At 42.7% G+C, this 14,673-nt stretch overlaps 2 protein-coding genes across 2 annotated transcripts; one reads left to right on the top strand and one right to left on the bottom strand.

The window, feature by feature from the left end:
- The first annotated feature begins 5,446 nt into the window (after positions 1–5,446).
- LOC123063027 (protein NRT1/ PTR FAMILY 2.13) lies at positions 5,447–9,182 on the top strand. Its single transcript, XM_044486743.1, has 4 exons — positions 5,447–5,669; positions 6,519–6,736; positions 7,145–7,725; positions 8,088–9,182. The coding sequence occupies exons 1-4, from the start codon at positions 5,537–5,539 to the stop codon at positions 8,983–8,985; spliced, it is 1,830 nt and encodes a 609-aa protein (XP_044342678.1). The 5' UTR covers positions 5,447–5,536; the 3' UTR covers positions 8,986–9,182.
- Positions 6,281–13,827, bottom strand: LOC123063028 (glycine-rich RNA-binding protein 4, mitochondrial). The gene is made up of 5 exons (XM_044486744.1): positions 13,591–13,827; positions 13,428–13,496; positions 9,970–10,076; positions 9,788–9,871; positions 6,281–6,777 (listed from the first exon to the last, which is right to left on the bottom strand). Exons 1-5 carry the CDS (start codon positions 13,751–13,753, stop codon positions 6,760–6,762), a joined length of 441 nt encoding a protein of 146 aa, XP_044342679.1. The 5' UTR covers positions 13,754–13,827; the 3' UTR covers positions 6,281–6,759.
- Between the last annotated feature and the right edge of the window lie 846 nt (positions 13,828–14,673).

The following is a 14,673-nucleotide window of genomic DNA, read 5'->3' on the forward strand; positions in this document are numbered from 1 at the left end:
TGTCTTCTCCACCATCATATTCTATTCCACCTATAGTTCTATGTCCATGGCTCACGCTCATGTATTGCGTGAAAGTTGAAAAGGTTTGAGAACGTCAAACGTATGAAACAATTGCTTGGCTTGTCATCGGGGTTGTGCATGATGTGAATATTTTGTGTGGTGAAGATGGAGCATAGCCAGACTATATGATTTTGTAGGGATAACTTTCTTTGGCCATGTTATTTTGAAAAGACATGATTGCTTTATTAGTAGGCTTGAAGTACTATTGTTTTTATGTCAAATGATAGACTATTGCCTTGAATGACTCGTATCTTAATATTCATGCCATGATTAGATTACATGATCAAGATTATGCTAGGTAGCATTCTACATCAAAAATTATCTTTTTTATCATTTACCTACTCGAGGACGAGCAGGAATTAAGCTTGGGGATGCTGATACGTCTCCGTCGTATCTATAATTTTTTATTGTTTCATGCCAATATTCTACAACTTACATATACTTTTGGCAACTTTTTATACTATTTTTGGGACTAACATATTGATCCAGTGCCCATTGCCAATTCCTGTTTGTTGCATGTTTTTTGTTTCACAGAATATTCATATCAAACGGAGTCCAAACGGGATAACAACTGACGGAGATTTTTTTTGGAATATATATGATTTTTGGGAAGAAAAATCCACGTGAGACGGTGCCCGAGGTGGCCACGAGGAAGGGGGCGCGCCCCTGACCCTCGTGGGCCACCCGTAAGGCGGTTGGTGCCTTTCTTTCGCCACAAGAAAGCTAATATCCGGATAGAGATCGTGTTAAAATTTCAGCCCAATCGGAGTTACGGATCTCTGGAAATATAAGAAACGGTGAAAGGGAAGAATATGAGAACGCAGAAACATAGAGAGACAGAGAGACAAATCCAATCTCGAAGGGGCTCTCGCCCCTCCCATGCCATGGAGGCCAAGGACCAGAGGGGAAACCCTTCTCCCATCTAGGGAGGAGGTCAAGGAAGAAGAAGACGAAGGGGCCCCCTCTCCCCTTCTCTTCCGGTGGCGCCGGAACGCTGCCGTGGCCATCATCATCATCACCGCGATCTACACCAACACCTCTGCCATCTTCACCAACATCTCCATCACCTTCCCCCCTCTATCAACAGCGGTCCACTCTCCCGCAACCCGCTGTACCCTCTACTTGAACATGGTGCTTTATGCTTCATATTATTATCCAATGATGCGTTGCCATCCTATGATGTCTGAGTAGATTTTCGTTGTCCTATCGGTGGCTGATGAATTGCTATGATTAATTTAATTTTCTTGTGGTTATGTTGCTGCCCTTTGGTGCCCATCATATGATTGTGCGCGTGGATCACACCATAGGGTTAGTTGTATGTTGATAGGACTATGTATTGGAGGGCAAGAGTGACAGAAGCTTCAACCTAGCATAGAAATTGATGCATACGGGATTGAAGGGGGACCAATATATCTTAATGCTATGGGTGGGTTTTACCTTAATGAACATTAGTAGTTGCGGATGCTTGCTAATAGTTCCAATCATAAGTGCATAGAATTCCAAGTCAGGGATGGCATGCTAGCAGTGGCCTCTCCCACATAATACTTGCTATCGGTCTAGTAAAGTAGTCAATTGCTTAGGGGCAATTTCGCAACTCTTACCACCACTTTTCCACACTCACTATATTTACTTTATTGTTTCTTTATCTAAACAGCCCCTACTTTTTATTTACGTACTCTTTATTATCTTGCAAACCTATCCAACAACACCTACAAAGTACTTCTAGTTTCATACTTGTTTTAGGTAAAGCGAACCTCAAGCGTGCGTAGAGTTGTATCGGTGGTCGATAGAACTTGGGGGAATATTTGTTCTACCTTTAGCTCCTCGTTGGGTTCGACACACTTACTTACCGAAAACTGTTGCGATCCCCTATACTTGTGGGTTATCAAGACCTGTGTACACTCAAAAACACATTAGTCCCTTAACCTATAAGTCTTTAATACACCAAAATCACTAAGGGACACTAGATGCACTTATAGTTGAAGAGAAAATATACTCCTACCAAGAAAGTAAAGAATATACTCCTAAGATGAGTGTTGTATCTATCTATCTATCTATAGTATAGCCTAGGAGTACAGATTTCTTGTTTTTTATTTTCAGTAGTCTATTGGACAAATTTTGAGCAACTGCCTAATCTTATTGTAAGCCTGGAAGGAAAAATTCTCTTGGACAAATTTTAAACTGTATAAAGGTTAATCCTTTCTATTCTCTAATTCACTTTTTCTGTTATGTTTTCTTCTTTTGTATCTTGCTTCGTTCACTAATACTAATTTCCATCTTTTGCAGGATGGGATATTATCTGTAAAATGTGTACTAGAGTAATTTGCCTTCGGTTCGAAGGAAGCTTCATTTTGTACAACCTTTGGTTGCACCAGATGATTTCCAAATTATGACTATATTGTTAGGAACAACTTTTGGTTGGAACATTTAAGATATAATATAAGTGTTTGTAACAATGGGTGAACTGTTTTTTGGTACCTTTCGATATTTATGTATGTTAAATTGGCTTGCACACTACCAACTGTCAGTTCGCTTACCCACCACATTCTTATTTTTTTTCATAAGAAAAACAGCGCAGCCACGCACACGTGTTTCATGACGGGCTCAGCTTGCTGCCGAGCCTTCTACCTGCTAGTGGATATTAGAGGGGGCATTCGTCTATGAGGCCACATTTGGGAGTGAAAATGGCCAATCCCTATATGGCGCGTAGGTCGCTCGATAGGCACATAGCACGTACCCCCTCTCCACCGCTGGAATTTCTATGGGCCAGCCCATTTTCGGGATTCACCCCCAAAACGGTTTTGGGAAGGTTCTAGATCCTTCCCTGAACCAGTTTTTTCTGGTTTCTTTTTTTCTTTCGGTTTTTTTTCTGTTCCTGTTTTGTTTCATTTTTTTTCTTTTTCTATTTTTATTCTTATTTACACAATTTGTGGTAATCTTTTTAATATTCATGAATTTTTTAGTTTCTTTTTTTATTATTTTTTCGTTTTCATTTTAAAAATGTCTTTTTTCAAATTCATGATTTTTTAAATCGTGAATTTTTTTTTGAAATCATGAACATTTTCCAAATACCTTAATTTTGTTTTGAACTAACGTACTTTTTCACTTTTCATTTTTTGTGAATTTTCTTTTAAATTCATGAACACTTTTTTGTTCATCGAATTCAAAAAATGTTCATCAATGGAAAAATATGTTCAAAAATTGAAAAAATGTTCATCAATCAAATTTTGTTCATCGGATTTAATAAATGTTCGTCAGAATTCAAAAATTTGTTCATCAAATTGCAAAAATGTTCTTTAAATTCCAAATCTGTTCATCGAATCTGCACATGCTTATGGGCGCGTCTGTCTATATCTCGCTCGCTGCAAAATATGAAGCAGGCGATGCCCATAGCTGAAGCTTACATGTGTTGCAGTAAGTATGGTCTATTAACATAGGTAATTTCCTTCTTTATTTTTCAAAAAATCGTGCATAAGAAAATATATATCAAGAAATATGTTTACTTCATTAATTTTGGGAAAAAAGTATAGTGAAAATTGTGATCACATGTTTCAGAAACAATGTTCACATGTATGTTAAAAATCTTCAGTAATTTTACAAAAATATGTGGGTAATTGAATAAGTGTCCAGTTTTATTAATCAAAGTGTGCAATTTTATAAATGTGCTCACACGTTTTTTAAGTGTTAGTACAATTTTAAGAAGTGCCCATCTATTTTTGAAAACATTTAATTATAAGAGTGTTCCATATTTTTTTAAAAGTTCATGTAGTTAATGAAATGGTTCATGCATTTAAAAAATTCTTCATATAATTAAAAAATCGTGTAACCTATAATTTTCATTTTTTTTAGAAAATAATCATTTAATAAAAAACCATCCATCTTGAAAATTATTGTGTATGTGTAAAATAAATATTTAAGTTTCCTCCAAAAGTAAACAAAGAAAATGGATAACGAAACAAAAAGTAAAAATAAATATTAATAAAGAAAAACATTGGAATAGAATGAAAAAACACAAACACACTAGAACGGGGATCCTTAGAAAAATCACCCAAAACCTAGGAAGAAAACAAAAAAAAAGTCTTACAAGATCAACCCACGTGGAAACTGATCGCATGTGAGCAGTCCTCACTACTCGCAATAAGCGAGATATAGCCATTGCACATGATTACAACCATTCTACGTAGTGGTGTAGCTAGAGGGTGGAGAGAGGCCCTAGGATTTTTCCAATTGCTTCATTTCATACCATAGCAAAAGAAGTTAAGAAAATATTTGTAGAAGAAAATTCTTTACAGTTTCACTATTGGCCCACCCTGACTCAGTGAACTGGATCCGCTACTGATTCTACTACGCTCAAAAGGTAAAAATGGTCACTACTATTCCTTTTAAATTAGTGCTAGAGATTATTCTCCACATAAAAAATAATACAAAGTACCCTTAAAACATGATATGGACTACTACTATCCATCAAATTGCTGACTACTGGAGACCTACAACGATAGCCTCAAGATAATAAGAGATGTCGCCGCACAGCCGGGCTGGTGTGATGGGTCAAATTGCTTGATTTCGAAATGGAAATCCTGCATACCCTTTTATCCATGGACGCGCGCATGGGATGGCGCAGGAAACCGGATCCGATGCCCCCTAAGATCGAAAACAACCCGGCCACAGGACACTATCCACATGGGCCACGACAAGAGCCCTTGATAGCTCGGGAAGGAAAAGACGGGTCGTCGAGCCAGTCGTATGATAGACCGAGGCACTGTGATGCATGTGCATCCCCAGGATGAGGTACCTGACGTCCAACATTTCGGCTCGATCGATCACAAACGCCCAAAGGCCGGAGAGCACGGGCCGTGGCCATGCGTACCTGCCAGCTGTACTCCTTTCACTCAGCACGCACGTCGCCGGCCGTTGACGCGGTCCACCGAAGACGAAGGAGAAAGAAAAAAAAACAAGAACCCCACCGAGTGCCCGTACCCGCCGCCATCAAGTGCCGCCGAGGGAGGGAGGGAGGAAGCCGACGGTTACCAGCCCACACACACACTGACACTGAAATCACTCCACGCAATTGAAAGCGAGATACTCCAACGGATGATGCGGTTTCGATCGCGAGGCGACACGTTACCACGAGGATGCGTGGTGGCCTCCCCCTCCCGTCCCGCACCCCACCTACTCATGCGCGCCGCATGAGGATATATTTTTATTTATTTATTTATTGACATATGCTGCATATCCATGCACGCATCCAGCCATCCATCCTGATCCCAGCGGCGCGAGCGACGGCACCGAAGTGAATGAATGGCTGAGATTGGCACCGCCTAAAAAGCCGAAGCGCTCTGTGCTTGCTTCCTGGCGGGATTACGTAGGCGCAGGCAGCCCTCCTTAAATTCCGAGATACTACGTCGCTTGCCCCTGTGTCCCGCTGGCCGTTTTTCGCTGGAGAGCCGAGGCTTGGGGCAGAGACAGAGACGGGGACATGGCTGCTCCTGCTGCGGAGGTGGAGATGGGGGGAGGCGAGGCGCTGCTGGAGGAGGGCGCCGGCGGCAGTGGCGCAAGGCGGGGCGGCAGGAGGAAGCCGCTGGGGTGGAAGTGCATGCCCTTCATCATAGGTATGTACGTATGTATGCTTCACACGTTCACTTCTACTCCATTCCCGTGTGGATCTCTCCATCTCTCAGCCTGCTTTGGTTTCTTCTTCTTTCCGATCTGTGTTATTGCTTTGCTTGCTTGTGCGTGCGTGCGTGTGTGTAAGAGAAAGAGAGAGAGAGTGTGTTTTGTTTGTTTTGTTACTAGGATAAAAGTTACAAGAGCATCATTCATGGCCAGTGGCCACTGGCTTACGGCCTCTACCTCGTACAGTCCAGGAGCGCATCCGTAGCTACCTCGGCCGGTCGTACAGTGCAGGCTCCCCGGCCGGCCGAGCTAGCAAGCTCATCATGACGGCCATGAACAATTTCCACCCCCCAAAAAAAACTAATTCTGGCCTTCCCGCAAAGGAAAAAACGAGTTGAACAATTAGGTCTAGTAATTGTTTGATTGATATAGGGAAGATCAAGGATTAGATTCGCCCGTGCCGCGTTGAATGGTTGGTCATATCTTTCCACGGCACACAAAAAAAGATGAATGGCATTTAGGGACAGATTGCCAAATCTCTCAAACATTTACGAGCTTAAAGATTGTGAGGCTTTGCTACCACAATTATCACACATTCAATGCAGTAGACAGATGTGTATCACGGTCTTCTGATTAGCTGATTCATTTAATTTAGTATATTTTAGGATCTTTTTTATTTGCACAACCTAAGGGGCCACGACGACACAATTGTTAACTTTTACTCCACCCAAGTAGGCGTCAGAGTATAACAAAGCACGACCATTTAGATTCCATAACACCGTGCAATGTCGGAGTATTTAGTTAGCATAGGCAAGAAATGTGCCTCACACTTCCTTTCTATGCAGCAACCGAGACGTTTGAGAAGGTGGGGTCAGTTGGCGTGGCAGCAAATCTCACGGTCTATCTTGTCAACCGCTACAACATTGGGCGGCTCGCGGCAGCAAACATCACCAACATTTTCTACGGTACGCTGAACTTTGCGCCGTTACTAGGCGCCTTCATCTCCGACGCCTACTTGGGAAGGTTCAGAACCCTGGCCTACGGATCCTTCTTTAGCCTCCTGGTATGTCCACGGTCAAAGTTCTTTTAGTCGTCTTGTTTCACCTGCTTGTATTGACAAAAGGAAATGTGAGATAAGTGTCATTGCCAAAATAAGTCTAACAAATGAATGAAATAACCAGCATTATGCTTTTAAAAAAACAGCATTATTGATTGATTAATATGAGAAATAGCATGTGCAACGAACCACAGGCAATGGCTAACATTTTATCTGCTTATTATCGCAACGAAACTTGATGTCTCAGCAAATGGCATTTATTTACCGGGTTAGCTGTTCTAAGGAATTACTGTCACGAACTAGAAAAATGTGAACTATACTGAATTTCCTACAATATGTTCGCAGATGTCAGCAACTAATAGATTTTTGCATTGCTCACAGTCTAATCTGCGTACTTATTTGCTGCAAAAACAGGGGATGCTGGGATTGACTTTGTCTGCATCAGTTCCAGCTCTCAAACCACCAGACTGCAGTCAGACAGCCCAATTAGGTGGGCACTGCAACAGTCCATCAACACTCCAGCTGAGCGTGCTATACATATCTCTAGCGTTTCTAACCATCGGCGGTGGAGCAATCCGACCATGCAGCTTGCCCTTTGGAGTAGACCAATTCGATATGACTGATGAAAAAAGCCGAAAGGGCCTGAATAGCTATTATAACTGGTATTATGGCACAACTACTGCTGCCCTGGTGTTCTCCATGACTATTCTCATCTACATCCAGAATAGCATCAGCTGGCCAATAGGATTTGGCATTCCCACATTCTTCATGCTTTTTTCAATCATCATTTTATTCATGGGCACTAGACGTTATGTCCATGTACCACCAGAGGGAAGCATCTTCACTGGAATTGCCCAAGTTTTAGTGGCATCATTTAAAAAGAGAAGACTCAAGCTTCCGCATCCTGACAATATAAATCAACAAGAGTTGCTGCTCTTCAGTCCTCCGATAGGTGGCCACCGTATTTTCAGATTGCCACTTACTTCCCAGTTCAGGTAAAATAAAGAACTAGCCACGATGGAAGTGTCACAACACAGACAAAAAATACCATTTGATAGCGTCCCATTCCCAAAAGTATCGTGTTTTTTTCCAAGAAAACTATCCCAATTAGCTTGCAAAAGTGTTCTATAGGTTTAACATCCATGTAACTTGCTAAAACATGCAGACATTCATGTGCTGGTAAATGTAAGTCATTTTTCTGCAAGTAAGTGAGCAAAACGTCCTGCACTCCTCAACAAAGTGAAATAAAAAGATAAAGAACATGCTAGGCAGATCAAAAAAAAAAATACTAATCATTTCAAACAATTATGTGCTAGATGCTAATGTATATCCACCTTTTATTGTCATTTGTACTCAGGTGTCTGAACAAAGGTGCGATTGTAAGGGATGGTGATATAAATGATGACGGTTCTGCAAGAAACTCATGGGAGCTTTGCAGTATCCAGCAAATAGAAGAGGTTAAATGTTTGTTAAGAATTGTGCCTATCTGTATATCTGGCATCATATGCTTCGTCGCGTTGGCTCAACAATTCACATATATAATCTTGCAAACATTAACAATGGACTGTCACCTTGGAACACATTTTGAAATCCCTGCAGGCTCTGTTATATCCATATCCTTAATCGCCCTAACTGCATTCCTGCCGATTTATGACCGAATATTGGTACCTATAGCTAGAAGATTCACCGGAGTGGAAAGTGGAATTACACTTCTTCAGAGACAGGGTATAGGATTGGTGATTTCTCCCATTTCAATGGTGGTAGCAGGGCTTGTTGAACACAAAAGGAGAAACTCAGCATTGTCTAATGGAGGAAAATCACCTATGTCAGTCTTGTGGCTTGCCCCCCAATTGATTCTAATGGGTATTGCTGAGGCCTTCAATGCAGTTGGACAAATAGAATTCTATAATAAGCAGTTTCCAGAGCAGATGCTAACCCTAGCAGGATCCCTCTTTTTCGTTACGTTAGCTGGAGCAAACTACTTGAGTACTGCTCTGGCAAACATTACAAGGAAAGTGACTACCAGAGATGGCCACACAAGCTGGTTGACAGATGACATTAATCTTGGCAAGCTTGATTATTACTTCTATTTCATTGCCCTCATAGGAGTACTGAACCTTTTCTACTTCCTTATATGCTCACACTACTATCAATATAAATCCATGTCACTCCATGCTGAAGAGTCCATCAAAGTACACACCAAGGAAGAGGCAGAAGCAGAGGTCAACGCCAATACAGATGCGCCTAAAAAATAAGTATTGGGAGGGAAATTTGTCCTGCAGAGAGTATATACTTGGAAAATTGTCAACAGACTTTCCTGTTTTGCAATATGGCACAGGACTTTATTATCTTTTTTAATGTGATGAAGAACTAATGTAGCGTAGTTTAGCCAGATGTATGACTGTTATCCAAAGAGCATCAATGAAGAGCTAAAAGGTCTATTCTATTCCAATTTGATGAAGTGTGAGTTTCTGGATCATAATGATGCCAGCGATATTTTTGTGGAACTTAATTAAGTCAGTAGTGTGTCTGCAGCAAGTACACACAGGCCGTACTTGCTAGTACAGCCTTTTGTGCATATAATATTTATTTATTTTTAAATGCATTCACATAATGTTTAGATTATTTACGGATCATTTGAGGATTGGACTAGGGCTCCCAAAACTAATGGCAACTAAGCAGTTAGATTAAACCAATCACGCCCTTGTGGACTGTGCCTCCACTAATAGGTGTTCAACATGTGAAGAAACTAACAAGTTAAATAACCTTTTCGTTATACTTTCAGGTGAAGTTCAAACATCCCCGCAAAAAAAAAGGCGAAGTTCAAACAGTACGGACATAGGGTCATCCTTCAATGAACTGCCTCAAACAACTGTTTCCAAAAAAAAAAACCTTAGATTTGTTTTATCTGAATTTGGGTAGAATGTTAAGGATATGCACAATAGCATATTCAAACGAGTATAGAAATCAAATCCCAGCAATGTTTCTGTATATGAGTTTACAGTAGCCAAAAAAATATCATATTTTAGGGAACGGATATGACAAAAATTTACCCACCGTGGGAAGACGTGGAACAATAACTGGACCACCACGAACTTTGTCAAGAGCAAAACTTATTCGTAATGCCCGCCCCAGCATTACCTGTAGAATTTAAAAAAATCCAGGTCATTTGTTTGATCCTTCTATGAATTGAATATCTAGCAATAGCAGTTTGTAAGGCAACTCTCTTCATAAAGAACCTTTCCATCCATAGCGTCCTTGGCATACTTAGCCTCATAATGATTTGAGAACTGGACAAAACCAAAGCCTCTTGACCTTCCAGAGTTTTTGTCATACATTATTCTCACTGCAACACGAAATAGTATCCATATAACTTCACTGTATTAAGATAAGTTTAACACATGTAAAAACAGCATTAGGTATTAATTTTCTGGGATGAATAGAACAAATGATACTGCAGTTCCATATGGCCACAAAATCTAATACCAGGCAAACAATGATATAACTCAGTCAGCTAGTTCCACAGTATATGCACATTGACATGTTATTACTCAGACTCAGAGTATGCCCCTGTGTTAGGTCAATCAATAACCACATGCCACGGACAAACTTGCTCAAAATAGAAATGATGGACACTGACAGAAACCCAGGCGCATGAACCAGACTACATGCAGGTACAGAGTAATGTACACTTGTTGGGGGCCACTGCAGACTAGCTATCTATGACATAAAACTAATCAAGTATATGGCTACCTCTTAGAGTCTTAGTATCAACACATCAGAAGTATAGGATCTGTCGGTACTGCAAGAGCAATATGCATGAATTATATCGCCTTTTAGGAAGAAAGGACGCAACTAGATTCATGAACACCCAATTCAGAAGTAATAACTCAAAATCAGCTGATACATAGGGACTGTCAAAAGAAATTGCAAGTAGCAACAGAAATACTTGGATCCAGTTAACCTGATCAATGGATGCAGATATAAAAATATGAATTATCAAATATTTCAAGCAAATCCAACTTATGCATTTTTGAATTGTCTAGGAGCTAATTGTTTGTTCATGAATTACATAATGAAGTGCACCCAACCATCTTACTCAAAAGTAATTAGATACTACGCACAGCACACAGCTGGTAGTTGCAGCTTCCTCTACCAACATATATATTACTGTGAATGTACATTGTTGTCTTGTTGATGTTGCTGCTATTCACTCTCCTTTTCTTTGGAGTTGTTGCAATCAGCACACGTGTTTTCAGGACCAGCTCCAGAGTGATTGATACAGATGCCAATCAAGCCAACCAGAGGTTAGTAAGATTGGGACTCCAAGTTCTAACCAGATATATTCCAACCCATATGTAAAGGAAAATGGCCATAAACAAAAGAAAGTAATGAAAATTTGAGGTGTGCTTAACAACTCTTCTAAGTGGTCAGAATACCGTCTGACGAACTCCACATTCATGTGTCAAAAGGCTGAGCCGACTGTTAGTCACAAGACTTAAGACCCAATGGCCAAGGGTCCGAGGCAATCCACTATTGCACCTGAGCCTTTTGAAACCTAATGCTGATGCTCATCCATTGTTCACACTTCACAGTAGACTAACCATTTGACAAAGTAAAATTCAAACGTTAATGCCTAAAATAGATTCCAATAGCTTGAGACTGGTGGTCCTTGTGTGATATATCCTTACCCTTCCCAGGGAAGTACTCTTCAGCTACCTTGTGATGGATCATGGATGGCATGGCCTAAATTGAACTAAGCCCCAGAGTTTTCTTTGCGATCTGTTTTGTATAACAGGATCTGACAGATTCAGCAGCACTGAATTTCCCAAGTGATGCATAAGTGTTAGAAAGTAACAACACGTGTCCATAATCAAATGATTCCACTGTAAGCACCTTCTCCGCAGCAACATTAGTGAACTTCATGTCACTGTGCAAATGACCCCCTCCCATAAGGGCTTTCCAAGCATTTAGTCCCAATTTATTGTCAGTCAAGCTAGCCACTCCTGCTGCTTCGTCCAAGCGGCCAGCTCTTGCTAACATATCCACTATGCATCCAATGTGCTCCTGACATGGATTTATGCCCTTATCGTTTATCATTCTTCTAAAGATGATCAACCCATCATCCACCAGGCCAGAATGGCTGCATGCTAGCAATGTGTTCAAGTATGTTACACTGTCTCGGCCCTCGCTAGATTTCTCCATCTCATTAAAAAGTGTTATTGCTTCCTCTCCTTGGCCATTTATACCAAAGGATAATATCATAGTATTCCACGAGACAGTATCTCGACAAATCATCTCATCAAACAATTTTTGGGCTAGAGCCACATATCCACACTTACCATAAACTGCCATAAGGGTGTTAAGAACAGGTCTGTACAAAGACAAACCTGACTTGTAGCTATACCCATGAAGCTGAACACACAGGTCAAACTTAGCAATCACATAACAGGCAAGCAATAAGGTGACTAACGTTACATAATCAATCGCAAACAAGCCTCCATGCCTCATCTTAGCAAAGAGATCCAATCCTTCTAGCACATCTCCATTTTCTACACACGCCGCCACCATTGCAGTCCATGAGACCAAGCTCTTATCTCTTCTTCCATCAAACAACTTCTTTGCAGAGCTTAAATCCTTACATTTGGAATACATTGTGATTAAGGAATTCACTACAGGAAGCTCTCTACTAAACCCACGGATTACAATCTGGTTATGAACCAACTTTCCTCTGCTTCCATCACCCATAAGTGCACAAGCTTGCACCAAACCAACCATTGCTACCATGTCAGGAACTATACCATTTGACCTCATCTTGACAAACATATGTATAACTTCACCGGCATGCCCTTTCTCAAGAAGGAAACCCATCATCATCGTCCAACTAACAACATTGTTGACAGGAATCTTCCTGAAAATCTCTCTTCCAATCTCAAGACTAGCATAACCCAAGTACATGCCCAGTATCGAGTTTGTCACTGATACATCCAAATCAAGCCCCATCTTGACCGTGTAAGCATGTGCAGTCCCACACAGTCCAACATCACCACAACCAGCACAAGCTTGAGCAGTGCTTATCATAGTCACAACATTATCAATTGGCCCCAACGAATGAAGCAACCTTTTAAACACCAGAACTGCCTCCTCGAACAAATCATTATGCACTAACCCGGAGATCATCGCATTCCAGGTAACTATACCTGGATCCCTCATTTCACCAAACAAAGCACGTGCCTTGATGGGGCAGCCGCACTTCGCATATGAATCAAGCAACGCGGTTCGGACAAAAGGATTGGAGTCCAACCGAAGCTTGACAACCCACCCATGGATGCACTCGGTGAGCACCGCGTCACCCAGCCCGGCCGCGGCGAGCGATGCACCGACCAAGGTGAACGAGTTTGGGCACACTCCTGCCCTCACCATGCCGACAAACAGCCCAACGGCCTCGTCGAACGACCCGGCCCTCGCACTCCGGTAGATTGCCGCCGAGCAGGCGACGACGTCCCTAACAGGCATTCTGTCGAACAGTTCGCGAGGCTGGGCGGAACCGGGTCGTCCAGGAGGGCCTGGGAGCCGTTTCGTCGAGCACCTACCACGCGTACCATCTGAACCCGCCCAGCACCCACCACTCGAGAGGTTATATTGCTACCGACCAAATGAGAAATGGCTTTGGTTTGCATGTGGATTGGTCTTTTACCTTCGGTGACGGTGCCGAAGGAGGAGAAGGCGTCCGTCAGCGACCGCTCGTCCGCGGACCACGAGAGCCCTGTCCATGCTCGCAAGCAAACGAGGCAAACCGAGGTGAGTGACAATGGCCGATTGGGGAATAAGTAGACGGGGACAGGAGGGAGGAGTGTTACCGGCGACGAATAGCTTGTGCTTATTGGAGGCCGGCTGTGGCGGTGGGGCGGGATGGGGAGGGGGCGGCTCGTGGGGCAGAGGGGCCACGGCGGAGAGAGAGCGGCGCAGGTGATGGTGGAGAGGTGCGAGGCGCAGGCGCGAGAGCAGTTCCGGGAGCGCCATGCCGGCGGGGCCGGTGACGGGCGGACGGCTGGCCAACAGAACAGAGACGAGCACGGGGTACAATTCTACAGCAAGGCTGCAGGGGGGTATATCGGGGGGACTTCGAGTTGCCGAGTTGGGCTTGTTTTTTGGGCTTGACCAGTTTTTTTTTAGGATAACTGGGGTTTTATTCAAAGTTCAAAAACTGAGGAATACAAACGATGTCGTGCAAAACCCCTAGCCACACATGGCGACCCACCACAAGAGACGCAGCTCCTTTACCTAGCGAGTGGGCCTCGAAATTATTCTCCCTATGCTCGAAACGGAAAATAACAGCAGGAAAAAATTCTACTAAATTGAATCTCCCTAAGAATAGGAGCATAAGCCGGCGACCCTCCATTCTTGATGTTTGAGATCACTTTCTGACAGTCTGAAGCTATCTCCAAGTCCTGCAAATTTAGGTCCCGAGCGAGGGCTAGAGCCTCGCTGCAAGCTAGCGCCTCCAGGCTAGCTGGATCGATCAAGCCTTCATACACCACTGCTGAGGCTCCCAGATAGTTTTCGGCCTTGTTCCTACAAACCACTGCAGCAACTCCTCTTTCTCCCAAAGTGGAAATAGCGCCATCACAATTCAGCTTTGAAGCCTCACCCGACGGTGGTAGCCAAGCCCTAGCACGGGGCCGCTCCACTCGCCCCAACTCTCGACTTGGCGTTCTGACTGCTGCAATCTCTAGGTCTTCCAAATACCTCTTTATGAAACACATTGTTGTTAACGGACTCTGAAATTCATCTTCATGGATAGCCTTCCATCTAGCCCACCATATCGCTCACATGGTCACCAGAACGCGCGCAAGGTCGTGTTGGTTTGTGGTCTCGAAAAGCCAGAATAGCCATAGCCTAGCATCTTCGTTGTGGTTCGATATCACATGCTCAAGTAGTTC

This window comes from Triticum aestivum, chromosome 3A, assembly GCF_018294505.1.
Source record: "Triticum aestivum cultivar Chinese Spring chromosome 3A, IWGSC CS RefSeq v2.1, whole genome shotgun sequence".
Lineage (NCBI taxonomy): Eukaryota > Viridiplantae > Streptophyta > Magnoliopsida > Poales > Poaceae > Triticum > Triticum aestivum.

What these genes read in the sequence shown, in the direction of transcription:
- LOC123063027 (XM_044486743.1), top strand. Translation starts at nt 5,537, where the DNA reads ATGGCTGCTCCTGCTGCGGAGGTGGAGATGGGGGGAGGCGAGGCGCTG. An exon ending in GTGCATGCCCTTCATCATAG is followed by an intron (nt 5,670 to 6,518) that starts GTATGTACGTAT and finishes CTTTCTATGCAG; the next exon opens with CAACCGAGACGTTTGAGAAG. An exon ending in CCACTTACTTCCCAGTTCAG is followed by an intron (nt 7,726 to 8,087) that starts GTAAAATAAAGA and finishes ATTTGTACTCAG; the next exon opens with GTGTCTGAACAAAGGTGCGA.
- LOC123063028 (XM_044486744.1), bottom strand. Translation starts at nt 13,753, where the DNA reads ATGGCGCTCCCGGAACTGCTCTCGCGCCTGCGCCTCGCACCTCTCCAC. An exon ending in CTTCGGCACCGTCACCGAAG is followed by an intron (nt 10,077 to 13,427) that starts GTAAAAGACCAA and finishes TTCGTGTTGCAG; the next exon opens with TGAGAATAATGTATGACAAA. An exon ending in AGGACGCTATGGATGGAAAG is followed by an intron (nt 9,872 to 9,969) that starts GTTCTTTATGAA and finishes TAAATTCTACAG; the next exon opens with GTAATGCTGGGGCGGGCATT.